The sequence below is a fragment of the Salvelinus fontinalis genome, chromosome 6, assembly GCF_029448725.1.
Source record: "Salvelinus fontinalis isolate EN_2023a chromosome 6, ASM2944872v1, whole genome shotgun sequence".
In the NCBI taxonomy this organism is placed as follows: Eukaryota; Metazoa; Chordata; class Actinopteri; order Salmoniformes; family Salmonidae; genus Salvelinus; species Salvelinus fontinalis.
Window position 1 is genome coordinate 54,253,723 of NC_074670.1, and position 26,951 is coordinate 54,280,673.

The window sequence follows — 26,951 nt, forward strand, 5'->3', positions numbered from 1 at the left end:
TTGCACTAGGACTCAATTTGTGGGGCGAGAAAAAGGGAGCGGATTCTGACCGACTACAGTCTCTTTATTGTCCTCACCGAAATATGGGGCGGATTTGTTGACTGTCTCAGACCGGCTGGTTGGGTTTCTTTCTCGGGAAGGACAAGACAATGTATGTTTATCATAAGCGTTTTAAATCCACATGACCCTTTAACAATATGATCGTTTGAGATTCATAAAAAAAGTTTTAAAGTCTATTGCACCTGGCTGGATACTACTCATGGAAAATGAAGATAATCTCTCGGATGAATTTCGGGTGCATATTGTCGTTCCGAGTAAACCCAATCCAATACTCGAAAAACGTATTGTATTCAAAGTATACAAGAGGAGATGGTTAATTTTGTTCGTGCTGTGCTTGCTAAATTGCTCGAACTCTATGGTAAGTAGTCTACTTGTCATTTGCTGTCTCCCATATGAAGTTGGCTGTTATCTGTCAAGTAATGAATTATGTGATCTTTAAAAAAAACTTTTTGTAGCAATGTAACATCTGTAGCTAGGTTTCCATCCAATTGGCAACAGGTTTTCATGCGAATATTCTCAAATCCGCATAAAGAAAATATGCAAATTTCCCCAAATCCGCATAAAGAATATATGCAAATTTCCCCACCATTGTTGTTGCCACCAAACTGACTTGTTGCTGTTAAAAAGCAGTTCGTGAGACCAATGCTTTATATATACACTAGTTGACTGTTAGGGAGCGCTGTTTTGAAGCCACCGGGCATCCAGTTTGGCACTCCCTCCCAATCGTTAAACATATTTTGGAAGCTATAGAAATGCATTTAATAATGTCTACATTTATTTTGCCACGTTTATTCTATTAGAGACACATTAATACATACTTTTAAATTATTTTATTATACATAAAAATAAAATATATTAAAACATCTTCCTTAAAGTATTTATTTTAGAAACTACCTTTGTTACTTTCCCCAATTTTAAAGAAATTACTTAAATACATATTATTTTGGCATTAAAACTTTCAATTGAAATACGTTTGATTGAAATACTTTGCGCCACAGAGTTTCTAAACTGAGAGGCGCAACATCGAGAGACTTCCGGGAACGCTTTCGATTGGGGTTTGGAAAGTTAATCAAAGAAGTCAACAATTCTTCCTTAGTTGTTAATTTTCTCGAAATCTAAAGGCACAACGTAGGTTCTAGACAATGTATTGTGTAGCTGAACATGTTATTACTCCAACCTCGTGAAAGTGACATACTGACACATTTACATTTTTGTGAAAAACAACTTTATATCGAAGGAGTGCCTTTGATTTGACGGCCTGCACATCAAATCTAATATCTAATAATCTTGTATTTGTCACATGCGGCGAATACAACAGGTATTCGAATACCTTACAGTGAAATGCTTACTTACAAGCCCTTAACCAACAATGCAGTTAAGAAGATACCTACAAAAAAGTAAGAGATAAGAAAAACAAATGCTTAAGGAGCAGCAGTAAATCATAATAGTGGTGCTATATACATGTGGTACCGGTTCAGAGTCAATGTCAACAGCTGGAGCGAGACAACCTCGATCACAGCGACAGTGGCATTGCATTTTGGTACACCAGAAGAACATTCATTTACAAATGCAGTGCGTTCTGTGTGGTGCATACGTTGGATTTATCAAACTGCGTCAAACTATGTGTAGACGGCTTGAGAGAAATGGTAGCAGAAGGTAAATGTTGAACTTTTGTTGCAAACATATCCAGATTATGCTGCATAACATTTTGCCCAATAACTGCAAGGCAAATGAATGTACGTCTGGTGTCCCGAAATGCAATGGCACTGTCGCTGTGATTGAGGCATTAGACCCAATGATGTGTATCGAACGCATTAGCTTTGCTGGCCAACGTTGCTATGACAAGAAACATCAAACTCATCATTGTGCACTTTCACCACCACCCTGTGAAGTTCATCGTAACTTGTTTTACCTTTAGCCTAATAAGACTGCATGCTTTCCCAAGTCGTAGTGGGAGGACCACACATTACATCGCGTGACTCCAATTTTACTTTAATATGATGGTTATTATATCAATATTTGTGCATACATGCGTTTCCACCGCCATTTGTTGCATAATTCATTTTACTGACACGAAAATATCCCATTTTGTCCAGGGTATTTTGTTTTGTCGACATTTGAAAGTTTACTCACAAATTTGCTGTTTCCATCAGGCCTGTCGGGACATTATTTTTTATCGGACATCTACTTTACTTGCATAAAAATGTTGGATAGAAACAAGGTTTGTGCCGCTGATTGCTACAATGTTCCAACAATGTAACAATTTCTATAGCACCTAGAAAAGCACCTGCCATGTTGGATTTCTCAACTGTTGACGGCTAACATGTCCTGAGAAAAACTTGGCTAGTGACCTGTATTGTAACCTACAGGTTACTTTCTATCGTTTGTGATCCTGATATAATATGGTATATTATGTGATGCCTAGTTATCCCTGAAAGAGTAGCCACATTTTTGTGCCAAACATACTGCTGCAGACACACGCATCCAAAATGTGTGTTCGCCTTCACTATGAAATATAATAGCCACAATGAAATACAGTAGCCTACACTGGAATTTCAGGAGTCATCATGCAACATGAGAACTCCTTCAGCATATCACTCATTGAGTCAAAATGCATTTGGTTCAGACTTCTACAGCTATCTGACATACTGTATGGTGCACCCTAATATGTCAGAGAATGTAGCTAATGGGGCTATTGATTTAGCCCTGGGGCTATTGATTTAATAGGGGATGTGTGCCTTAGGGCAAGTGTGCCTTAGGACAAATACCCCCCAAAACCATACACACCATACACCCCCAAATCAACATTCCATCTTATTATCTGTCATGTCAACATAGTTGTTTCCACACATCATTACAGAAATCTAAAATAATCCTTTAACAGTTGTAAGTAATACCCACACTGTAATTACACGATACATGTATGTACTACCATCTATATACAGTATTTGCATTGAGGACACTTCGAATTCTACATCCATTCAAAGAGGTTATATTTAACAACAAAGGTGGAAACCTACAGTGGAAGGCTGTGCTCACATATGCAGCAGACAGTGGTGGCATTGTGCGCCAATGCCAGCTGACCTACTCCTTCATCTCAGCTGCATAAATTAGATTTTCTTGAATGTCAATAAAAGATAGAATTGTACGGAATCCCTTTGTTGTTGCAGTGTCTGCGAACAACTCACTTCCATCCGATTGGTTATGCCTCTTGTCAAGACACTGTGTATTGTGTACTGTCACACAATCACACAATGGGATGCTTTGGTTTGCCCCAGAAAAACTCAGTTATTCAAGTTGAAATTCAGGAGAGTTTTATTTGGTCCTCTTTAAAGTAAAAAAAATGTAATCTTTGAGGGAAACTGTATGGTTAACCTGCTGTGGTTGTATAGGCCTATCAATGTTCATTTGGCTGGGATGGTTGGTCTCACTTCTCAGTATAGGAATTCTCTATGTTCATTTTGACCAGTGAATTCCAATATAAATAGGCCTATGTAAACGCTTCATAGTAGCCTCTGATTTGATTAGATCAGCATAAAGCTGGGTCATGTGCGAATGTCTTGTGAGTCATAACTTCTATTTTCACGTGACTTGGCGTTCCACAAGGCAAGGTTGTGATTTACTTCCTGCTCAGTGATGTATCTTTTAATCACATGATCACATACAGTGGGGTCCGAAATCATTGACACCCTTGATAAAGATGACTGTATAAATAATTAAATATACTGCGCTATATTGTATGCTCCAAAAATGGGGAAATTATATTATTTTATACTAATAGTATTGCTCAGAGAAAGAGATTTTGTTAAACAAGTAATACTTTTTCTCTCCAAAAGGTAGGGGGTCAAGATTATTGACATACCTTTCAATACCTCACCTTGAGGTATGTCAATGAAGGGGGGGTGTCAATGTAAATAGGCTGGGTGGCCATTTGATTAATTGTTCAGCAGTGTTATGGCTTGGGGGTAAAAGGAGCCTTTTGGACCTACACTTGGTGCTGACAATTGTTTGGGCCTTCCTCTGACACCGCCTAGTTATATAGGTCCTGGATGGCAGGAAGCTTGGCCCCAGTGATGTACTATCTGCCCAAAGTTACAATGCGGAGAGCACACTGTCGGGCTGCACCACAACTCCATCGCCGCTGACCGCAAGGCTGTACAGAGGGTGGTAGGCTCAGCCGAACGCACCAGTGTGCACCCAATGGTGCGTTCGAATGAGCGCACTGTCGTGGCTTTACTTAAATTAATCTGATGACTGTTATTTATCTAATCAACTAACTATGTTTAATTGTTACCCGATTTTAAACTAATCATGTTTTAAAGAGTTACCATCTCCCAAATTAAACTCTTAAGGTCTTTACCTATCACATCCATGAAACAGTCAATGTATTCATCCTAACCTCGTACCATATCATCATTCTGAACAGTTGTAACCTCATGCATCTGCAAAAAAAAAAATGATTCAGTACTACACAAATTGGTTTAATTATGTATTTACTAGCTAACTAAATGATAACACAGGATAAACATACACACTTAATACAATAGAAAAGGTCCATAGCGGACTGACACAATATGGCAGCTTTTTACAAAAGACATGGAGAGGGCGAGAGAGAGAGGGACAGAGATATAATACTTGGGTACATTTAGAACTACTCTTGCAGTATTCATAAACTTTGCACACGAACCGCTGCCCGTTTGGAGTAAGAAATAATGTGTAAATGTCTCCGTTCGCCGTGTATCTATGTCGGAACCAAGCCTTCTTGGAAAGGGTTTGGTTGTGCCTTTCCGCGGCATGCTCGTGGCTCTGATTTGTCCAAAAGGGTCTGGACCCGTCTCTTCCACTGTTGTTCACTATCGACGATGCTCCTTTGAAGATAGGCTAGCCTGCCATGTCGATGGTTTTCATTGGGAGATGAGAGTAGCGTGCTACGGTGATTTGAGAAGAGTAGTAGAGTGGTCCCACTTAAATACGCTTTTCTAGATAGTTTACTTAGGACAGCTGATCAGCCGTACCAGTGATTGTCCGGGAGGTGAGCTTCTCATCTCTACCTCGTGTTCAGATTTCAGAGTACAAACCACTTTGGACGTGAGCTGCAGCTACACACCACTCTGGTCTGAATGTTCATTTCTTTACCAAACCTTTATCCATATATTTCATACACAGCATTAAGGGAGGAGACTTAGTACATATAGTGTATTTACTTTTCAAGTTACAGTATTTCCTTTATAAAATGTTTAATGACATCACAAAATAACAACCCATATGACATTATTATTCTTTAGATCTCCTCTGACCATTCCCCACATTCTATGTTAGAAATTGTTCCAGTATTCGCTTTAGAACGTGTTAGAGTTTCGGTGGGAAAACTGTCTGTGTAGACAAAGGAACATTCCTGTGTGAATTTGGAGAGGGATGTTCTCTGGATCTCCTCTCCTTTAATTTACAACAGGGCGTGAGGTGTCAACCCCCCACGAGCTCCCTCCTCCCCCCTCTGTGAGTGAGAGAGGGACTGGTTGAAATTATTAATTGCCGAGCTGACCTTTTTGGATCCTCACAGGACAGTCATGACAGTACCACCCTCTGTAGAGCCTTGCGGTCAGCGGCGGTGGATTGCTGTACCAGGCTGTGATGCAGCACGACAGCATGCTCTCTGCTTGTAACTTTGGGCAGATAGTACATTTGAGGAAATGAAGAACAGATATGTGTGTACAAGTAGCACTAAATAAAGATGTAGATAAGATAATGTAATACCCCATTTATTGTATATAATCAAATGTGTTTGTGCCTGTGCTTGTATCCTCAGTTATGGCTGACCTTTGCTCCAGTGGCGGACCAGTCAGCCCAGTTCATGGGTGTCACCCTGGACCAGATCAACTGGCTGTCCATCATCTATATGGTGGTGGCCATACCTTTCAGCTTTGGGACCACATGGATGCTGGACACCTTAGGGCTCCGAATCACAGTATGTACAGATCGGTCAAGGTAGACCCCATACAAGTCTCCCTTGTAAAAGAGGTCTCCTGACCTCAATGGGACTTTGTGGATAACCTGCCTTTGTCTTTGTTTACAAGCCTGTACACACACGTGTCTGTTTCTGAAAACATAATCTGTCTACTGTGAGAAGTCTATATCCAGTACTTGAAATGAAAGAACATTGCATTCAAGATCTCCATGAAAAAAGGTGTACGTGGGAAATTCAGTGAAGTGTGAATGTTTGAGTCTGAAAAATCTCAGATAGTAAGAAAGTAAGCGTGTGTGCTGTCAGTGATCCAGGAAGCCGCCAATGTGCAGATGGCACTTAGATTTTAAGCTGTTGTACAAGTTTGCACCTGCACAGAAGAGATAAAACATGATAGGAGAACAAACAGTAAAATGATAACTTAAACGAACATCCACACAAGTGTATAGTTTATTTGTGTTTTGTCCTTTCTTCCAATTGAGGAAAAACATACAAAGTCAACGCGAACTTAAATCATGCATTCTGTTCCCTCCCATGCCTGTTTCCCCTGTAGTTGGTGCTGGGTTCGTGGCTCAACATGTTGGGAGCTGTGCTGCGTTTCGTGAGCGTCCTGGGGAGCCATGTCAGTGCGGCCAAATTCCCCGTGGTGATGGGGGGCCAGACCCTGTGTGCCCTGGCTCAGCCCCTGGTCATTTTCACCCCCACCAAGCTGGCAGCGCTCTGGTTCCCAGAGCACCAGCGGGCCACTGCCAATATGATAGCCTCCATGTGTGAGTGAGCTATGGTTGCTGTCCTGTACAAGTTACTCTGTTAAAACCACCTATGTCAAGTCAACATTATTGGTTGAGTTACCACTTTCCATGTATGTTTAGTACAGTGGAGGCTGGTGGGAGGAGCTATAGGAGGACGGGCTCAGTGTAAAGACTGAAATGGAATGGTATCAAACACATCAGACATGGAAACCACATGTATGACTCTGTACCTTCAATTCCATTCCAGCCATTACAATGAGCCGGTCCTCCTATAGCTTATCGCACCAGCCTCCACTGGTTTAGTACTGTCAGTTGCTCCTCTTGAGTTCTTAGATTTTCCAGTTACAGGAACCAATATTCCTGAAAGTAGGAAGAGAATATCAGATGTCTGGTAGTGTTGGCTTCAAATACAGGACAATACCATGCCAGCCTATTTTAATATATTCCTCAGTGGCTTTTTTTCATTTTCTCCTTTCAGCAAATCCCCTTGGGGTTCTTATTGCTAGCATATTTTCCCCTATGATTGTGGGGACCACCAACAACATCTCTTCATTGGTGAGTTAAGAAAAATGACAAAGTTTAGCTAGCACCTTATGAAGATAAATTGTCTTTGACTTTAAATTGCCTATACATTTATTAATCTATTACAAACCTTTTCCTCATCCATTGATATTCCCAGCTGTTCATATATGCTGTACCAGCAGTCATCATCTGTTTCCTAGCAACAGTTGGGATCCGTGATAGTTCCCCCCCAACGCCCCCCTCAGCCAGTGCAGAAAGCTCCAACTCGGAGCCCTTCCTGGAGGGAATCATGCAGGTGAGTAGTAATCATATACACACAAAATGACAATACTGTACTACTTAATAATATCTTTGGTTACCCCTCAATTTCAACATTCACTTCTCATTATACAGTCGTGGCCAAAAGTTTTGAGAATGACACAAATATAAATTCACACAAAGTCTGCTGCCTCAGTTTGTATGATGGCAATTTGAATATACTCCAGAATGTTATGAAGAGTGATCAGATGAATTGCAATTAATTGCAAAGTCCCTCTTTGCCATGCAAATGAACTGAATCCCCCCCAAAAATTCCACTGCATTTCAGCCCTGCCACAAAAGGACCAGCTGACATCATGTCAGTGATTCTCTTGTTAACACAGTTGTGAGTGTTGACGAGGACAAGGCTGGAGATCACTCTGTCATGCTGATTGAGTTCGAATAACAGACTGGAAGCTTCAAAAAGGAGGGTGGTGCTTGGGATCATTGTTCATCCTCTGTCTGCCATGGTTACCTGCAAGGAAACACGCGCCGTCATCATTGCTTTGCACAAAAAGGGCTTCACAGGCAAGGATATTGCTGCCAGTAAGATTGCACCTAAATCAACCATTTATCGGATCATCAAGAACTCCAAGGAGAGCGGTTCAATTGTTGTGAAGAAGGCTTCAGGGCGTCCAAGAAAGTCCAGCAAGCGCCAGGACCGTCTCCTAAAGTTGATTCAGCTGCGGGATCGGGGCACCACCAGTACAGAGCTTGCTCAGGAATGGCAGCAGGCAGGTGTGAGTGCATCTGCACGCACAGTGAGGCGGAGACTTTTGGAGGATGGCCTGGTGTCAAGAAGGGCAGCAAAGAAGCCACTTCTCTCCAGGAAAAACATCAGGGACAGACTGATATTCTGCAAAAGGTACAGTGATTGAACTGCTGAGGACTGGGGTAAAGTCATTTTCTCTGATGAATCCCTTTTCTGATTGTTTGGGGCATCCGGAAAAAAGCTTGTCCGGAGAAGACAAGGTGAGCGCTACCATCAGTCCCGTGTCATGCCAACAGTAAAGCATCCTCCATTCATGTGTGGGGTTGCTTCTCAGCCAAGGGAGTGGGCTCACTCACAATTTTGCATAAGAACACAGCCATGAATAAAGAATGGTACCAACACATCCTCTGAGAGCAACTTCTCCCAACCATCCAGGAACAGTTTGGTGATGAACAATGCCTTTTCCAGCATGATGGATCACCTTGCCATAAGGCAAAAGTGATAACTAAGTGGCTCGGGGAACAAAACATTGATATTTTGGGTCCATGGCCAGGAAACTCCCCAGACCTTAATTCCATTGAGAACTTGTGGTCAATCCTCAAGAGGCGGGTGGACAAACAAAAACCCACAAATTCTGACAAACTCCAGGCATTGATTATGCAAGAATGGGCTGCCATCAGTCAGGATGTGGCCCGGAAGTTAGTTAACAGCATGCCAGGGCAGATTGCAGAGGTCTTGAAAAAGAAGGGTCAACACTGAAAATATTGACTCTATGCATCATGTAATTGTCAATAAAAGCCTTTGACACATAGGAAATGCTTGTAATTATACTTCAGTATTCCATAGTAACATCTGACAAAAATATCTAAAGACACTGAAGCAGCAAACTTTGTGAAAATTAATATTTGTCATTCTCAAAACTTTTGGCCACGACTGTACATAGATTCAGTTTTAATCATACTTCATCTAAGAGAGGTAGTGGCCTATATCTTGCATTGAATGATCCATGACTGCAATCGTATGAAACGAGCATCTGAAACCCCCCGTTTGCCTCCTGTTCCTTTGTAGTTGCTGAGGAACAAGGCTTACATGATTCTCCTGCTGTGCTTCGGCTCAGGGATCGCTGTATTCACCTGCTTCTCTACACTGCTGGAGCAGATCATGTGTGTCCGAGGGTACCCTAATGTAAGCACCCACTTATGATCCCAAAGTAACAAGATTCGTTTTTTCATTGCAAAAGAATGAATGAAAGATTATGGTCCATGATTCTGTTTTCTGAACAATATTTTCACCATCTCACCAAAATAATGAATGAAACAATGTGTTGTGTTAGGACTTTGCAGGACTGTGCGGGGGTCTCTTCATTGTGTTCGGTATTGTCGGGGCTGGTTTCCTGGGACTGTACGTCGACAAAACCAAGAAGTTTATAGAGGCCACTAAGGTTAACATGAGCCTTTCAGCGCTGGCCTGCATTGCCTTTTCAGTGGTGAGTACAGGTCAAAGGTCATCAGTCTTGTACTTCATGAAGCACTGTGATGATGAAACAGTTTTCTAAGTTGGAAGAAAATAGGATATATTTGCAGTTGTGTGTGCATGCGTGGTGTAGACAACACCTCATCCCTGTGCGTTTCCCCCTACCAGGTATCTCAGATGCGCAATCAGAGAATAGCCTTGGTCGTTGTTTGTTCGCTCTTTGGCTTTTTCGGCTTCTCCATTTACCCGGTTGCCATGGAGTTGTCTGTGGAGTGCTCCTACCCGGTTGGAGAGGCCACCTCAGCTGGCCTCATCTTCATATCAGGGTACTGTCTGATACAAGGACAACACACACTGAAGATCAAGACTGTAAATACAGGCTTATGTTAATAAGCATGTGCTTGTTTTTTCCCCAGACAGATCCAGTCAGTTATCTATATACTGCTTCTTCAGGGGTTGACCAAACCAATGGCCGACTCGCCCTTCTCTACCTGTTCTGCAGGAGGAGATGCAGCCTTGAGTTGGAGGGGTAAGTTAAGAACTGCCATGTGTATCAGCAGGATAAATTAATTGTATGCTAATTGAGGCACAATTGGTTGCCCACCTTTCAAATTCACAGGCAATTACAGCTATTAGTTGTTTTGTTAGCAGTTTAGACTTTGCATTTGTATGCAAATAACACACATGGTGGACCAAACTTGTGGCTGAAATTGAAACTGTGTTCTAAATCACACATGCTTTGCCACAGCTAAAAATATTAGTAGCAGATGCATCATGCCCATTGAAATTGAGGGGACAGGTGCCCCCACAAGCTAGTTTGTGACATAGAATGTTGCTATTACTTCCCCCTCCCAAAAAGAAATGACGTGCATGATTCCTCTGGTAAAGGAAGCAGATCCACTTTTTAGACATTAAGGCCAAAACACAGTGACGATGGATGTTATGTTGCTGCTCTCAGTTCTATTTATGGCATAATGAAATCCTCATTGATATGGGGCTTTCCTGTGGCTCTAGCGGTGTGATTCTCTCTAGAACACACACACACTGTGATTAGTTGCTGTTGGCAATGGGCTTAGCGCGTCATTGACTCTGTGTGTTTCTCTCCACAGTGCCCATGCTGGTGATGGCAGGTCTGTGCAGTGCCTTTACCTGCTGCTTTGTTATCTTCTTCCACACGGAGTACAGGAGACTGGACGCTGAGGCACAGGCTAGTGGAAAAAAGACAACTCTGACAACCTGTGACAGCATGCCAAACCGTAACAAGACAAACTCCGACGACCCGCCAGACTCCAACGACCTGCCAGACTCCAACAACAAGACAAACTCCGACGACCCGCCAGACTCCAACAACAAGACAAACTCTGACGACCCGCCAGACTCCAACAACAAGCCAAACTAACAACACACAAGACTCTGACCAAAAGGAGGAACAGGCCAGTGGTTAACTGAACTGCTGTTGAGATGACCACCTCACTGGCATCATTTCGGAAGCACGCCAACTCACAAGAGGCCAAATGTATTGACTTACCAATACATTCCTTTATAGTATCTAGACAGGCGGGTTGCCTCTCACAATGTATCAATGCGTCAGCTGGGACAGAGGACAAATTGCTCCTAGGTCTAGGTTTCCGAGACTAGTAGAAATACCCTATAAATGTCTGATTACTATTGTAAGGCAATGGTAAGGAAGGCATTTAGAATGTAACAGTAATCATCTGAAGTGAATGATTAGATTTTATGGTGGTGGTAAACTGGGCTTTCCTTTTTAATACAGGTATGCACCAAATAGCACCTTTGTCCTGAAGCAGAGCAGAGTTGAAGTCATTTCTGCTCTGTAAAAGTGGACATATTTCACATGCAAAAGAAATCCAAAAACTGAATTGACTAGAATTAATGGAATTATACTTTTGTTGGTGGACATGTTTACACCCCAAAAGCATACAAAAAGGTAGACTAGTTCATAAAACAAATCCAGATACATAAGTTGCCACGTCTGTTCCACTTTTATACATTGTGTTTAAGTGACGTTTTAAACTACTCGTAAATATACAAAAAAATAAGTTATTAAATTAACCACTTTATTGAATTCCATGTCAGTCATTGTTTTCTTTCCTTGAAGAGGTGGCTAAGAGGAAAGGAATAAGTGCAGGAAATGTAAACGTTACACAATGGCCAACAGAAGACTACAGTTTTAACTGTTTCCCAATTTCCATTCACATAAAATACATAAAAAAGAGCACTCTGGATTCAGACTCGCCTGCTGCTTTTTGCCCATTTGCAACCTCAGGTTTTTAAAAGATCCACTTTAATAGAGCCCCACAGTGGAGGTGTCATAACACCCATAAAACCTAGCGGTCAAACAGGGAAATGGTTCCAAACGTTTATCCACCATTCATTTTTCCCATAGGGAATTTGAGACACTTAAAATAAAGTCTGTTTCGTGTAGGCTGACCCTGGTGTGACGTTTTGATAACCATGTACATCTCTCGGACAAGGAGACTTGTCAATAGATATGGCTCTATTTACAGATTGAAAATGCTAACTAGCATCAAAGTAGACAGGTTTTATGGGTCATACTGTGGTACTCTATAGGACTATGAGTAATATGTGGTAAAAAATGAACAACAAAATGGAGGGGGGGGGGAGAAAAGAAAACGAAAGAAGGACCCGAAAGAAAGAACTTTAAAAAAATATGGTCATTTTACAGTTAATACCTTGAACGGCACTCACCACACAAAGTCGAAATAACAAAAAAGGTCTAACGAGGAATCCTTGATGCAAGAGCTGGCTATGTGTGTAGTATGGCGTTTGGTGTGTACGGGCTCAGAGCTGCAGGGCACAGAACTGCTGGTACACAGCTAGGATGTGGTGGTCGAGCTCGGCAGTGAACAGCAGGTTCTCCAGTGTCCCCATGTACTGCTGGATTGTCACATGGTGCTGCAGAAGGGGAAAACAAAGAACTAAATGAACATCAATTGAACCTGAATTACATGGAAAATAATTGACTGAAGAAGGAGTAGTAGCTACCATGAGGAAGATTTGCTGCAGCCTCTCGATGCAATTCTTGTACCAGGGCGTGCTGAAGTCCACACTGCCTGTCTCGCAGCGCACCAGGTGCTCCGTCAGCATCATGATGAAGCGCTACAGGGACAGAAGAGAGGAAATAGAAGCGAGAGAAAAAATAATGGTAGAACTTAAGGTTGAAAATGGTCTGTAATCATACAGAATGTCATCACTGAAAGGGCTGAACAGTGAAAACAATACAGGCAACCATGTTGCTGACAGTCTAATCAAATTCACAAAGCTTTATTGTCCATCCAGACCAGTACCTGGAAGATGACCAGGAAAAGGTTCTTCTGCTCACTCTGGGCCGACTCCACCTTTTCCTGCAGACGCTCGATCTGCTCCTCCAGCTGACCGTCCTCATCCTCACTGTTCTTCTCCATGTCTTCCTCGTCTCCACTGTCCTTCTGCTGAGATATGGAGGGAGAGAGACACGAGAGAGTCCTATTTGCTTGTATGTTAGGCTCCTCTAGTTCCTTTAATATGGTAATAATGCTGACATGTACTGATGACTTATCAGGAAACAGACTAAACTGACAAAAATGTTTGAAAGGGACAGTGTGTCCATTCAAGGCCAAATTAAATTAGTTGGTTTGATAAGATCACGTGTGACGCAGGTTTAGACAGCAAAACTAGGGCACCATTAAAAAGGTCACTACATAATCAAGAAGGGAACATTCTGCTTTGTGCAAACCTTGGGGAGGGGGAAAACTACTGGCACAATCAGTACAATATTCAGAGCAATATTGTTGGTTAATTCTTGGCTTTAAAAAGTCTAGAAGAGGCTCTGCTTACAGCCGTGGTTGCTAGGACACCCTCCTGCTGCCTACCTTCTTATGCTGTTGCCTCTCCAGCTTATCCTTGGCCTCTTCCAGCTCTTTCTGAATCTTCTGGACGTGTTTGTTCATCTTACGGATAGTGGAGTGCAGAATCTCCCACACGTAAAACCTGCCCGCCACAAGGCCACGCATGGATTATCCATGAGTTATTTCATTTCAAAACAGTTATACTGTATTAGGATAACTGAGAAAACTACTTGATCGATATTCACATTATTTAATTTACAGCAAGGGAAGACACAGCAAACGTGTGCGTGTGCACACGCAGAGGGTTTAAGGCCCACCTGGTAAACTCATGAGCCATGCTAGGGGAGAAGAGCCAGTTGGCTACGGCTGCACAATCCACAATCTGTGTACGGATCAACTTGTCCACCAGCACAGAGACCATCTGCACAAACAGACAGGTCAACCACACTGAGTTACACCAAAGACTCACCTTTCTCTATACAATCTATGGTCACGGCACAATTCACAACATTATATTAAAAGAGAACTTGTTTTTTTACAACCAAATCTCTATTTGTGATGTAAATGGCATGTTTTGTGACGTTAACGTTTGAGAAACTTACCCCAAACCAGTGATAGAAGTTAAGATATCTGAATAGAAAATGACTCAAGTAAAAGTCACCCAGTAAAATACTACTTAAGTATATTTAAAACCAAATACTTTTACTCAAGTATCAAAAGTAAATGTAGTTGCTAAAATATACTTAATTATCAAAACAAATCATTTAAAATTCCTTATATTAAAACCTCTATGGGATCGGTGTCCCCCTCCCCCGTGGGACGGTTGAGCTAATGTGACTAGCATGAGGTTGTAAGTAAAAACAAAAAATCTCAGGACATAAACACATCCGATATGGGTAGAAAGCTTAAATTCTTGTTAATCTAACTGCACTGTCCAATTTACAGTAGCTATTACAGTAAAAGAATACCATGCTATTGTTTGAGGAGAGTGTTGGTGTTGGTGGTTGAGGATTTCCCTCTAGTGGTGTGGGGGCTGTGCTTTGGCAGAGTGGGTGGGGTTATATCCTTCCTGTTTGGCCCTGTCCGGGGGTTTCTTCGGATGGGGCCACAGTGTCTCCTGACCGCTCCTGTCTCAGCCTCCAGTATTTATGCTGCAGTAGTTTATGTGTCGGGGGGCTAGGGTCAGTTGGTTATATCTGGAGTACTTCTCCTGTCTTATCCAGTGTCCTGTGTGAATTTAAGTATGCTCTCTCTAATTCTCTCGTTCTCTCTTTCTCTCTGAGAACCTGAGCCCTAGGACCATACGTCAGGACTACCGGGCATGCTGACACCTTGCTGTCCCCAGTCCGCCCGGCCTTGCTGCTATTCCAGTTTCAACTGTTTCTGCCTGCGGTTACGAAACCCCTACCTGTCCCAGACCTGCTGTTTTCAACTCTTAATGATCGACTATGAAAAGCCAACTGAGATTTATTCCTGATTATTATTTGACCATGCTTGTCATTTATGAACATTTTGAAAATCTTGGCTCTCTCTAATTTTCTCCTTCTCTCTTTCTCTCGGAGGACCTGAGCCCTAGGACCATACGTCGGGACTACCGGCCGTGGTGACTCCTTGCTGCCCCCAGTCCGCCTGGCCTTGCTGCTATTCCAGTTTCAACTCTTCTGCCTGCGGTTATGGAACCCCTACCTGTCCCAGACCTGCTGTTTTCAACTCTTAATGATCGGCTATGAAAAGCCAACTGAGATTTATTCCTGATTATTATTTGACCATGCTTGTCATTTATGAACATTTTGAAAATCTTGGCATAGTTCTGTTATAATCTCCACCCGGCACAGCCAGAAGAGGACTGGCCACCCCTCATAGCCTGGTTCCTCTCTAGGTTTCTTCCTAGGTTTTGGCCTTTCTAGGGAGTTTTTCCTAGCCACCGTGCTTCTACACCTGCATTCTAGCTGTTTGGGGTTTTAGGCTGGGTTTCTGTACAGCACTTCGAGATATTATCTGATGTACGAAGGGCTATATAAAATAAAATTGATTGATTGAGTGCACAATTATTATTGTTAATAAACCAATTAGGCACATTTGGGCAGTCTTGATACAACATTTTGAACAGAGATTGCACAATCTAAATTGTGCCTGGACTGGAATAATACATTCTGGCCTTTCTCTTGCATTTCAAAGATGGTACAAAAAAACAATGTGTTATTCTCCTACATTAATTTCACATTTCCACAAACTTCAAAGTGTTTCCTTTCAAATGGTATCAAGAACATGCATATCCTTTACAGGCAGTTAGATTCGGGTATGTCATTTTAGGCCAAAATTGAAAAAAAGGGTCCAATCCTTAAGAGGTTTTTAAGCAAACTAGACGGCACAATTTTCTTGTTTTTTTTATTTATTTACGGATAGCCAGGGTCACACTCCAACACGTCAACATCATTTAAAAACAAAGCATGTGTTTAGTGAGTCCGCCAGATCAGAGGTAGTCGTAATGACCATGGATGTTCTCTTGATAAGTGTGTGAATTGGACCATTTTCTGTCCAGCTAAGCATACAAAATGTAGCGAGTACTTTTGGGGGTCAGGGAAAATGTATGGAGTAAAAAGTAGATCATTTTCTTTAGGAATGTAGTGAAGTAAAAGTTGCCAAATATAAATAGTAAAGTACAGATACACAAAAACACTACTTAAGTAGTACTTGAAAGTATTTTTAATTAAGTAATTTACACCACTGCCCCAAACAGCAAATCACTTCCTCGTCCTTGTTGTTTAGTATGGGGCCATGAAAACACTTAAACCGCAACAAAAACATTATTTTAGAAACGGCAAAGCTCTCAGTATAGTGATGCAGGTCTTTAGGTGTTGTACACATGAAAATGTGTCATTCCGAAATAAATCCTAAATGTTATATTCCCTTTTGCGCTCCTCGAGCCGTCTTGAGCGGTTCCATTTTCCGTGGAGCCTGCTGCAACAGGTAACTGCCAAAATAAAGGAAACACCAACATGTTGTCTTAATCGGAGGGCCTGTTGTCTGGACCTCTGCCAGTCTCTAATGGGGGTGCCACAGGGTTCAATTCTCGGGCCGACTCCTTTCTCTGTATATATCAATGATGTCGCTCTTGCTGAGGGTGATTCTTTGATCCACCTCTACGCAGACGACAGCATTCTGTATACATCTGGCCCTTCTTTGGACACTGTGTTAACAAACCTCCAAACGAGCTTCAATGCCATACACTCCTTCCATGGCCTGCAACTGCTCTTAAATGCTAGTAAAACTAAATGCATGCTTTTCAACCGATCATTGCCCGCACCCGCCCGCCCGACTAGCATCACTACTCTGGACGGTTCTGACTTAGAATATGTGGACAACTATAAATACCTAGGTGTCTGGTTAGACTGTAAACTCTCCTTCCAGACTCACATTAAGCATCTCCAATCCAAAGTTAAATCTAGAATCGCTTCCTATTTCACAACAAAGCCTCTTTCACTCATGCTGCCAAACATACCCTCGTAAAACTGACTATCCTACCGATCCTTGACTTCGGCGATGTCATTTACGAAATAGCCTCCAACACTCTAATCAGCAAATTGGATGCAGTCTATCACAGTTCCATCCGCTTTGTCACCAAAGCCCCATATACTACCCGCCACTGCGACCTGTATGCTCTCGTTGGCTGGCCCTCGCTACATATTCGTTGCCAAACCCACTGCCTCCAGGTCATCTAAAAGTCTTTGCTAGGTAAAGCTCTGCCTTCTCAGCTCACTGGTCACCATAGCAACACCCACCCGTAGCACACGCTCCAGCAGGTATATTTCACTGGTCACCCCCAAAGCCAACACCTACTTTGGCCGCCTTTCCTTCCAGTTCTCTGCTGCCTATGACTGGAACGAATTGCAAAAATCACTGAAGTTGGAGACTTATCTCCCTCACTAACTTTAAGCGTCAGCTGTCAGAGCAGCTTACCGATCTCTGCAGCTGTACACAGCCCATCCAACCAACTACCTACCTCATATTTGTTTTTCTGCTCTTTTGCACACCTGTATTTCTACTTGCACATCCTCATCTGCACATACCACTCCAGTGTAAATTGCTAAATTGTAATTACTTCGCCACTATTGGCCTATTTATTGCCTTACCTCCTTACTTAATTTGCACAAACTGTATACAGATTGTTCTATTCTGTTATTGACTGTACTTTGTTTATCCCATGTGTAACTCTGTTGCTGTTGTTGTCGCACTACTTTGCTTTATCTTGGCCAGGTCGCAGTTGTAAATGAGAACTTGTTCTCAACTGGCCTACCTGGTTAAATAAAGGTGAAATAAAAAAATTGGGTGTTGGGCCACCACGAGCGGCCAGAACAGCTTCAATGCTCCTTCTACAAGTGTTTGGAACTTCCTGTGTGGAAGCAGCCCATGCTTTCAATATGCTTTGTATCCCTCATTTACTCAAGTGTTTCCTTTATTTTGGCAGTTACCTGTCAAATGGACGGAGAGGTGTTACTCGAGCCGCAACAAAATGGAATATAGCGTTGCGGATAAAGTTCGGACATAATTTCATGTGTACAACATCTAAAGACCCGCATCACTATACTGAGAGCTTTGCAGTTTCTAAAATGATGTATTTTAGGTGTTTTTGGAGCCTTTGTTCAGATTTTTCATGGCCCACATACTACACAACGAGGATGAGGAAGCGATTTGCTGTTTGGGGTAAGTTTCTCTAAAATGTGAAATTACAAATAAGGTGTCTGGACTCTTCAATGACATGCCATTTAAAAAAAGGAAAATAGATTTGGTTGTAAAAAATAAACACATTTCTTCTAACTCTGGGGAAATGAGTGTTCTAGTGTAGGTGAATGGGCCGGTTCTAACCTGTGGGTGGTTCTTCCAGACCTCGTAGACCACCCGGAGGATATGCAGCTTGCCCTCGTCACAGTCCGTCAGGGCCTTCAGGATCTCATGGAACCTGGGAGACAGAAACAGGACACTTTAGATGTTGTACACACAGACAAAGCACGTGTGTTCATTCAACTGCCTAGTAGCATAGCAATGCTACACTAAGCCTCAAGACTGAACAATGCCACCCTTTTCTGTGGCACACAGCAGAGGAGGGCACAGGAATGGAAGGTGTGGGTTGGAAGAACAGGCACACTCACTTGGCCAGGGCACTGAAGGAGTGGCTGAAGGACTTGGCAGCCAGATGGAGGAGGGTCTGCAGGAACACCTCTATCTTCAGGGGGTTGAAGCCCTCGCCCTCATCTGGAAACAGACAAAGGAGGAGTGAGTGAGAATGAGTAGAACATATCCCAATAGGAACACAGAAGATGAGTGTGTTCGGGGGCTAACTGACCGTCGTCATCTTCCTGGTTGGGGTTCGGCACGTCTTTGAGCACGGTGAGGATCTCCTCGTTGGAGGCCCGGTTCTTGATGGCGTTGCCCACCGCTATCGCCACCGCATAGCCTGGCAGCGCACCTGGACAAAGGCAGAGGTGTAGTCATGTTGTATTTCTGATGGTGCTTACATCAAAGAGTTCAACAGAAAAGGAAGACGGTGCACACCGTATTTAGTTCACTGGGATAACACGAATGTGCAGTGGTACCCCTGGGGCTTCTTTGAGGTTGACACTCAAAAGGCAACACATCTACAATACAACAGAAAACCAAATGGCAGACCAAAACTTTTCAATAAACCATGCTCACAAAGACAAGCACATTAGAGTCATCTTAGTCCCCAGGCTATGCTGAACCAACAGACAGCATCTTACAGAAATTAAACCTTTGGAGAGGCGCTGTACTTACTGTTGGCCTCATCTTGGTATTTGTAAAAGAAGATGGGGTCGGCTGGGATGAGTCCTGAGAAAGTGGGAGGGACGATGTCCACTATCCGCTGATGATAGGAGAGCCTGGAGGTGAAGAGCAGAAGCTCATTGGTCACTTTCTAGAGACAGACTTGAGGAGAGCCATCTCTATACATATCCATCCCTATGTATGATCTAAAACAAGCTGTGTGCAACACAGCAGTAGTGGATCTGAATGGAAATACCTCATGCATTTCTCCAGAACCTCCTTGACAAACTTGGGCTTGGGTTTGTCTGCATCCAGGGCCAAACAGTCCACCCTTTGGAGATGAACGTGAACAGATGAGCATTGCCGTAACCATAATAAGGAGTGATTCCAACTACATCAAATAATTCAGTTGATGAAGACAGCTGATCTTACCAGTCGTCCCAGCTCCATCGGAACTGAAAGTTGCTCAAATGGTGGGAGAACCAGTTGAGTAGTCGGTCTATGCAAATAGTGTTCATGCTGTCCAACCTCACGTACATCATCTCTGTGGCTTGGGCCAACTGGGAGGAGGCTGTTAAGGTTAATTAACTATCACTATTTATGTGATGTAAAACAAGTATCCAAGCCTGACAAAAAACAATTATGGTTGAATTACTGGTTTAAAAAAGTAGGATCTCTGAAAACCGTATTTCTGAATTTTCCCCGTGGTATTTTGTGTACCCTAGTTTACCCCGTATTCAATTTTTGGGCAGAGAAGAAAAATGCATTCCTGAAGTAGTCAAATATTGTGTCCCAGTAGCGGGGTGAAGGATACAACTTGGGGCAGGGAGCCTGGCTGCAGCTTGCAGAGCTCAATGAGCAGCGTGGTGTACATAACATCGATGTGGGGGGGACAGGGCAGCTGGAAGAGCTCTCCAAAGATCACCTGGCAGAAGACAGAGGAATGGAAGTGAACTAAGTTCCTGTTCTCCAATTGATAAAACTCCTTGGTATGAAGCAGTAATGCACTTACCTCCACAATGTGATAGTTGAGTGGGATCTTGTTTTTCCCTGGATAGCTCAGCAACTGCGCAGCACTGATATAAAAAAGAACATATATATTTAAAAAAATGTCCTCTCACATTTGCTCAATCACAAATGACTAACTCGAACAACAAGAGGACACATTAAGAAGTCCATTAGAATGTACAACAGCTCACCAGGTCTTCCTCTCTTTCCAGTGGGACTTGATGATGTTGTGAAGGTTATCCTCAATAACAAACCTCTCGACAGAGTGGCTGCCTGGCATGACAGGGCCCTGTGGTCAGGGAGAGGAAGAAAGGCTAGTTCAGAGCATTCCAAAAGGCAACCCCATTCCCAAACGTTTTTCTTTCTCTGTACTCTTGACTGGTCTGAGAGAGGGAATGGTACACGGTACCTCGGGGGCATCTGTGTAGTCGAACATGCGAAAGATAACGCGGGGCACGGGGTACTGGCAGTCGGGCATGTGGGCTGGTGGGGTGAAAGGTGGCAGGTTGTGCTGCAGGGCCTCACACAGCACGCTGTCAAAGGCAATGTACGGCCGCAAGATGTGGCGCTCCTGCCAGCGGTCCTTCTTTAGCTTTTGGATCTGAGCGTACAGGCAGTCCAGGTACTGAGGGAGAGAGAGGTGGTGGTGATGGAATATAATACTTATCAACACTGGTATCTCCTACTTCAAATCAAAGTGTATTTGTCTGCTTGTACAGGATAGAACAGATGTAAACAGTACAGCTTACAGTACAACTTACTTACAAGCTCTTCCTCAACAATGTAGTGTTCAAAGGTAAGAAAATAGAATAGGGTCTTAAATAGAAAATCCAGAATAGGGTCTTAAAAAAACACTGAGTCAATACTTGGCCAGACAAATAAAAACACAATAAATAAAAACAACTTACCTCTTCTTGTGGGTGTGGCTTCTCTGCCGTCCAAACCTGAAGCATGGGGACATGAGTCTTCAGTCGCCTCCTGAAAAACAGTAGATCGGTGTCACCGGGATCATCTCACCACTATTTAGTGCAGTTGACAAAGGCGTCTCCCTCAAAATACTCATGAATTTAAATTGCATTACGTCATTAAACAGTTCCTCAACAAAAGAGCCAGAAAGACACTACTGTAAGTCTCTCTGGATAAGAGCATCTGCTAAATGACTCAAATGTAAAGACTAGTAAATACCAAACTATAGTGGAAGACAGAAAGAAAGAGTACTTGAGATAACCGTCAATCTGGTTGAGGAGCCGGTCCATCTCTACGTCCTTCTTCTCATCAAGCTCCTTCCCAACCCAGGGGAGACTAGAGAGTACAGCATAGACAAACCAGTCCGAACGCACCTGGGAAGAGATAAAACAGTCAAAATGCACCAATAGTCACACTAAACAGTATATACACACTCAGTGGCCAGTTTATTAGGTACACCACGTTCATGAAATGGTTTGCTCCTACAGACAGTGAGTCATGTGGCCGTGGCTTGCTGTATAAAGCAGACAGACAGGCATCCAGTTACTGTTCGATTGAACATTAGAATGGGCATAACGAGTGTCCTACAGACCCCTTGACTTTTTCCACATTTTGTTATGTTACAGCCTTATTCTAAAATGAGTTAAATTCATGTTTTCCTCATCAATCTGCACACAACACCCTATAATGACAAAGGGAAAACAGGTTCATTTTTTATTTCTGCTATTTTTTTTTTTTTTTTTAACTGAAAAAGCTTATTTACAAAAGTATTCAGACCCTTTGCAATGAGACTCGAAATTGAGCTCAGGTGCATCCTGTTTCCATTGATCATCCTTGAGATGTTTCTACAACTTGATTGGAGTTCACTTGTGGTAAATTCAATTGATAGGGCATGATTTGGAAAGACACACACCTGTTAATATAAGGTACCACATCTGACAGTGCATGTCAAAGTAAAGACCAAGCCATGAGGTCGAAGGAATTGTCCGTAGAGCTCTGAGACAGGATTGTGTCGAGGCCCAGATCTGGGGAAGGGTATCAAAACATTTTTGCAGCATTGAAGGTCCCCAACAACACAGTGGCCTCCCATCATTCTTAAATGGAATAAGTTTGGCATAACCAAAACTCTTCCTAGAGCTGGCGGCCTAGCCAAACTGAGCAATCTGGGGAGAAGGGCCTTGGTCAGGGAGGTGACTAAGAACCCAATGGTCACTCTGACAGAGCTCTAGAGTTCCTCTGTGGAGATGGGAGAACCTTCCAGAAAGACAACCATCTCTGCAGCACTCCACCAATCAGGTCTTTATGGTACAGTTTGGCAGACAGAAGCGACTCCTCAGTAAAAAGGCACGACAGCCCGCTTGAAGTTTGCCAAAAGGCACCTAAAGACGCTCAGACCATGAGAAACCAGATTCTCTGGTCTGATGTAACCAATAAGTTTTATTGGGGCGGCAGGTAGCTAGTGGTTAGAGCGTTGGGCCAGTAACCGAAAGGTTGCTGAATCGAATCCCCTAGCTGACAAGGTAAAGATCTGTCGTTCTGAACAAGGCAGTTAACCCACTGTTAGGTAGGCCATCAATGTAAATAAGAATTTCTTAACTGAATTGCCTAGTTAAATAAAAGGTTACACACATCTCAGTTTTATCTCACTCTTCAAAGACTCAATCATGGACACTCTTACTGAAAGTTGTGGCTGCTTTGCGTGATGTATTATTGTCTCTACCTTCTTGCCCTTTGTGCTGTTTTCTGTGCCTGCTGCTGCCATGTTATTGTCATGTTGTGTTGCTACCATGCTGTGTTGCTGCCTTAGGTCTCTCTTTATGTAGCATTGTGTTGTCTCTTGTCGTGATGTGTTTTTTAATTATTTTTTATCCCAACCCACGTCTCCGCAGGAGGCCTTTTGCCATTTGGTAGGCCGTCATTGTAAATAAGAATGTGTTCTTAACTGACGTGCCTAGTTAAATAAAAGATTGAACTCTTTAGCCTGAATGCCAAGCATCACGTCTGAAGGAAACCTGGCACCATCCCTACGGTGAAGCATGGTAGTGGCAGCATCATGCAGTGGGGATGTTTTTCAGCGGCAGGGACTGGGAGACTAGTCAGGATCGAGAGAAAGATGAACGGAGCAAGGTATAGAGAGATCCTTGATGAAAACCTGCTCCAGAACACTCAGGACCTCAGACTGGGGCGAAGGTTCACCTTCCAACAGGACAACATCCCTAAGCACACAACGCAGGAGTGGCTTCGCAACAAGTCTCTGAAAGTCCTTAAAGGGCCCAGGCAGATCCCGGACTTGAACACTATCTAATATCTCTGGAGAGACCTGAAAATAGCTGTGCAGCAATACTCCCCGTCCAACCTGACAAAGCTTGAAAGGATCTTCAGAAATACAGGTGTGCCAAGCTTGTAGCGTTATACACAAGAAGACTCGATGCTGTAATGGCTGCCAAAGGTGCTTCAACAAAGTACTGAGTAAAGGGTCTGAAAACTTTAAAAAAAAAAAAGAATATCACATTTACTTAAGTAGCAAGAATTTCTACAAACCTGTTTTTGCTTTGTCATTATGGGTTATTGTGTGTCGATTGAGGGGGAAAAAACAATTTCATCAATTTTAGAATAAAGCTGTGACGTAACAAAATGTGAAAAAAGTCAAGGGGTCTGAATACTTTCCAAAGGCACTGTAAGTGACTTTGAGCGTGGTATAATTGTCGGTACCAGGTGCATCGGTTCCAGTATCTCCAATGGCAGTCCTGGGGGCGAAAAAATCTTGTTGATGAGGTCAAAGAAGAATGGCAAGTATCGTGCAAGCTAACAGGTGCAGTAAAACTGTGGTGCTCAGAAAGGCATCTCGGAACGCACAACTTGTGGGCACACAATCACCAACACTGGACAATTGAGGAGTGGAAAGACATTGCCTGGTGCGACGAATCACGGTTCCTGTTGCGTCATGTTGATGGCAGAGTCAGGATTTGGCGTGAACAGCAGGAGTTCATGGCCCCATCCTGCCTGGTGTCAATGGTACAGGCTGGTGGTGTAATGGTGTGGGGAATGTTTTCCTGGCACACGTTAGGTCCCTTGATACCAACTGAGCAATGTTTACATGCCCCGGCTGTTGTAGAGGCAAAAGGGGGTACGACCCAGTAGTAGATGACCGTACCAAATAAACTGGCCATTGAGTGAACTTGCATACAATTCATGGCTTTAAAATGTATCAATAACATGTTACCTGCGGAACATCCTCCTCCTGAGTGACGCTAACAAAGTTCTCAAACATGGCCACCATGGAGGGGGCAGCGATCACGTGGCAGTTCACCAGGTCACAGAGGAAGCGCACCTGGAGAGAAGAGTGTGTCAAACATTATTGAAATGCACCTGTAATTGTTTTTGAGAGACCCTTGCTAAATTTGCCTGGTGAATCTGTGGACCAATTATTTTATGGCACCAAACACTTACTAGGTAAAGAGCTTCGGTGTACAGGTTGGCCTTCAAGGTCTCTTTAAGTTGTCTGATCATGGCCTCCACAAACTCCCCGCCAAAGTTGTAGTTCCTGGCATTGAGAAGGCCCACTAGTGTTGTGTACACGGTCAGCTTCTCGGGTAGAAGTCGAGCCCTGTCAAAACAAGACACACAATTAGAATGTGGAACCTTTCTGTACTGTACCTATGACTGCACTAAAAGTATTTAAAATGTATTAGAATAACTTGGAATAGCTTACACAGCACACAAGATGCGCAGGATTTTGTTTTTGTAATTGGGGAGGTCCGCTTCCAATACACCTGCGAGACCTTCCAAGTTGCTTTCCAGGGAAGAGGTACTCTGCAAATGAATGAAGAAGTTGGAAAACAGCATATCTGGTGATTTCAGGGGTCAAATCAGACAACAGTATAGCGAGTGACAAAATGCACACATCATCCAGAAAACATACCCACACCTACTGAAAAGCCCTATTACCTTTTCTCCCACTCGACATATCAGTGATTCCAGGCGATCCTCAATCTCAACGGGCTCAGACGTTCTCCTTCTTTTGTGAGACTGGCCACCTAGAATGAGATGGACATATACATGATGGATGACGGTGAGATGGAACAGATAGTCTGAGATGGACCCTTCCTTCAATTGAACCTTTTGTGCTAACTCACTGACATGTGAAATTCTTCTCTCTTTAAAAACATTATCTTACAGTAGTGTAGCTGGCTACTAGTTAATTTCACAAATCATTATTTTGCAGATCCATTGTGGGGTAAATGGCAGAGGCTACAAGCCTGCTAGAGAGACAACTTTTTGACATCACTAGTTGCAAGCACCCCCAAGGTCTGAAATGTGCCCCAAAAACAACATTTAGTTAAAAAGGGGCCATCTGCAGTTGCTAAATCAATTTTTGGACTTATAAATGAATGATATGTACCCATTGATTCTTGACTAATATAACTTATAAACACCTCATGAGCTTAATTCAACTGCATACCCCATCAAAACCCAAAATAGAAGCTTGTTTAACTCCAATGTTTGTAAACAAACTAGATGAAAAACAAATAAATGCTGATATCATGGATGGTCCTTGCATCCATAGCTATGTCTATGAATTTGAGAGTGGTTACATTTCAACAGCCCCATCCCTCAGCTTTGTATCGAAACAGGGGCTGGGTAACCTCTTATTGTTTCAACTGCTGATTATCACTTTATCACAGTGGTTAACAACAAGACAATATATAAATGATTTGTAGGACAAATATATAATAATTAGGTGGGTGCTTACATTTGTCCCATTTCAAAATGAAAATGTAATTTTAGCATATTCCACTTTCCCTGAGACAGCCTCGGCCAGGGATCAACAATTATTGACGGCGACCCTGAAACAATTAGGTTTAAGTGTGTTGCTCAAGGACACATGTTTCACCTAATCAGCACGGGGATTCGAACCAGAGACCTTTAGGTTATTGGCTTAACCGCTAGACAACTACTTGCCGCTGGTAGGATAGGGCTACATACGATGGTGGACGACGGGTAGTTAGGTAGCTAACTAGCTAGACAATTTCTAGCTAACCGGCTAAAAGCAAGGGCTATGTTAACCCATCAGGCTAGCCAATCATGGGGTGTTGGAAAACGGCCAATGTGACTTGCAAAATACTTGGTTTGGTGTTTCACATTGATGTATGAACCGATAGTCAAATAACTTATCACGTTAGTTAATCACTATGGTGATTTAACTAGTACGCAAGGTAGCTAGCTAATTTAGCATGCTGCACATTGACTACAGAGCTAGCAGCATCAACTCACGCTGGCTTCAGCGACCGTTAAGCTAACTAACGTACTTTGGCCTCGAATTAGCTAGCTAACGACCACTTACCATCATCCCCGTCACTGTGCCGTCTTCTAGACATTTTATTATTGACACCGTTGGATTAGTAACTGTATGCTGCTTCTTATTGATTATGGTAACAGTATCTTTCGAGATAATGAGATTAGTTATCAAGCTTTGAGCTTTTCAATAGTGGTCAGATTCAAGTGAAGCACATCCGGAGCGGAGGTTGACCGGACGTACTTGGTTGTGT

The 26,951-nt window shown here is 42.8% G+C and overlaps 2 protein-coding genes across 5 annotated transcripts; one reads left to right on the forward strand and one right to left on the reverse strand.

Annotated features, from left to right (window-relative positions):
- On the forward strand, positions 1-11,864 carry LOC129858145 (solute carrier family 49 member A3-like). Its single transcript, XM_055927149.1, has 10 exons — positions 1-418; positions 5,867-6,025; positions 6,576-6,792; positions 7,253-7,329; positions 7,454-7,591; positions 9,374-9,490; positions 9,639-9,791; positions 9,947-10,104; positions 10,195-10,307; positions 10,888-11,864. Exons 1-10 carry the CDS (start codon positions 260-262, stop codon positions 11,175-11,177), a joined length of 1,581 nt encoding a protein of 526 aa, XP_055783124.1. The 5' UTR covers positions 1-259; the 3' UTR covers positions 11,178-11,864.
- Positions 6,455-26,916, reverse strand: LOC129858144 (nuclear cap-binding protein subunit 1). Of its 4 annotated transcripts, XR_008759983.1 has the most exons (24): positions 26,747-26,915; positions 25,351-25,439; positions 25,115-25,215; positions 24,853-25,009; positions 24,626-24,733; positions 21,655-21,776; positions 21,345-21,414; positions 20,846-21,061; positions 20,628-20,725; positions 20,441-20,504; positions 20,243-20,353; positions 19,861-19,988; positions 19,685-19,759; positions 19,441-19,544; positions 18,992-19,114; positions 18,798-18,900; positions 18,514-18,607; positions 13,965-14,068; positions 13,672-13,789; positions 13,108-13,251; positions 12,806-12,919; positions 12,509-12,715; positions 7,427-7,573; positions 6,455-7,134 (listed from the first exon to the last, which is right to left on the reverse strand). XR_008759983.1 is itself a non-coding variant. In XM_055927147.1 (22 exons), the coding sequence occupies exons 1-22, from the start codon at positions 26,778-26,780 to the stop codon at positions 12,602-12,604; spliced, it is 2,388 nt and encodes a 795-aa protein (XP_055783122.1). In that variant the 5' UTR covers positions 26,781-26,916; the 3' UTR covers positions 11,836-12,601. The 4 variants fall into 4 exon arrangements, 2 of the variants coding, with proteins under 2 accessions (XP_055783122.1, XP_055783121.1); XR_008759984.1 differs by lacking the exons at positions 6,455-7,134; positions 7,427-7,573 and adding an exon at positions 11,836-11,903; XM_055927147.1 differs by lacking the exons at positions 6,455-7,134; positions 7,427-7,573 and having other exon boundaries at positions 11,836-12,715; positions 13,108-13,248; positions 26,747-26,916.
- Positions 26,917-26,951: the final 35 nt, after the last annotated feature.

What these genes read in the sequence shown, in the direction of transcription:
- LOC129858145 (XM_055927149.1), top strand. Translation starts at nt 260, where the DNA reads ATGGAAAATGAAGATAATCTCTCGGATGAATTTCGGGTGCATATTGTC. An exon ending in TCCTGGAGGGAATCATGCAG is followed by an intron (nt 7,592 to 9,373) that starts GTGAGTAGTAAT and finishes GTTCCTTTGTAG; the next exon opens with TTGCTGAGGAACAAGGCTTA. An exon ending in GTGTCCGAGGGTACCCTAAT is followed by an intron (nt 9,491 to 9,638) that starts GTAAGCACCCAC and finishes GTGTTGTGTTAG; the next exon opens with GACTTTGCAGGACTGTGCGG.
- LOC129858144 (XM_055927146.1), bottom strand. Translation starts at nt 26,780, where the DNA reads ATGTCTAGAAGACGGCACAGTGACGGGGATGATG. An exon ending in ACTACACAGATGCCCCCGAG is followed by an intron (nt 20,726 to 20,845) that starts GTACCGTGTACC and finishes CCCTGACCACAG; the next exon opens with GGCCCTGTCATGCCAGGCAG. An exon ending in TGGAAAGAGAGGAAGACCTG is followed by an intron (nt 20,505 to 20,627) that starts GTGAGCTGTTGT and finishes TTTTTATATCAG; the next exon opens with TGCTGCGCAGTTGCTGAGCT.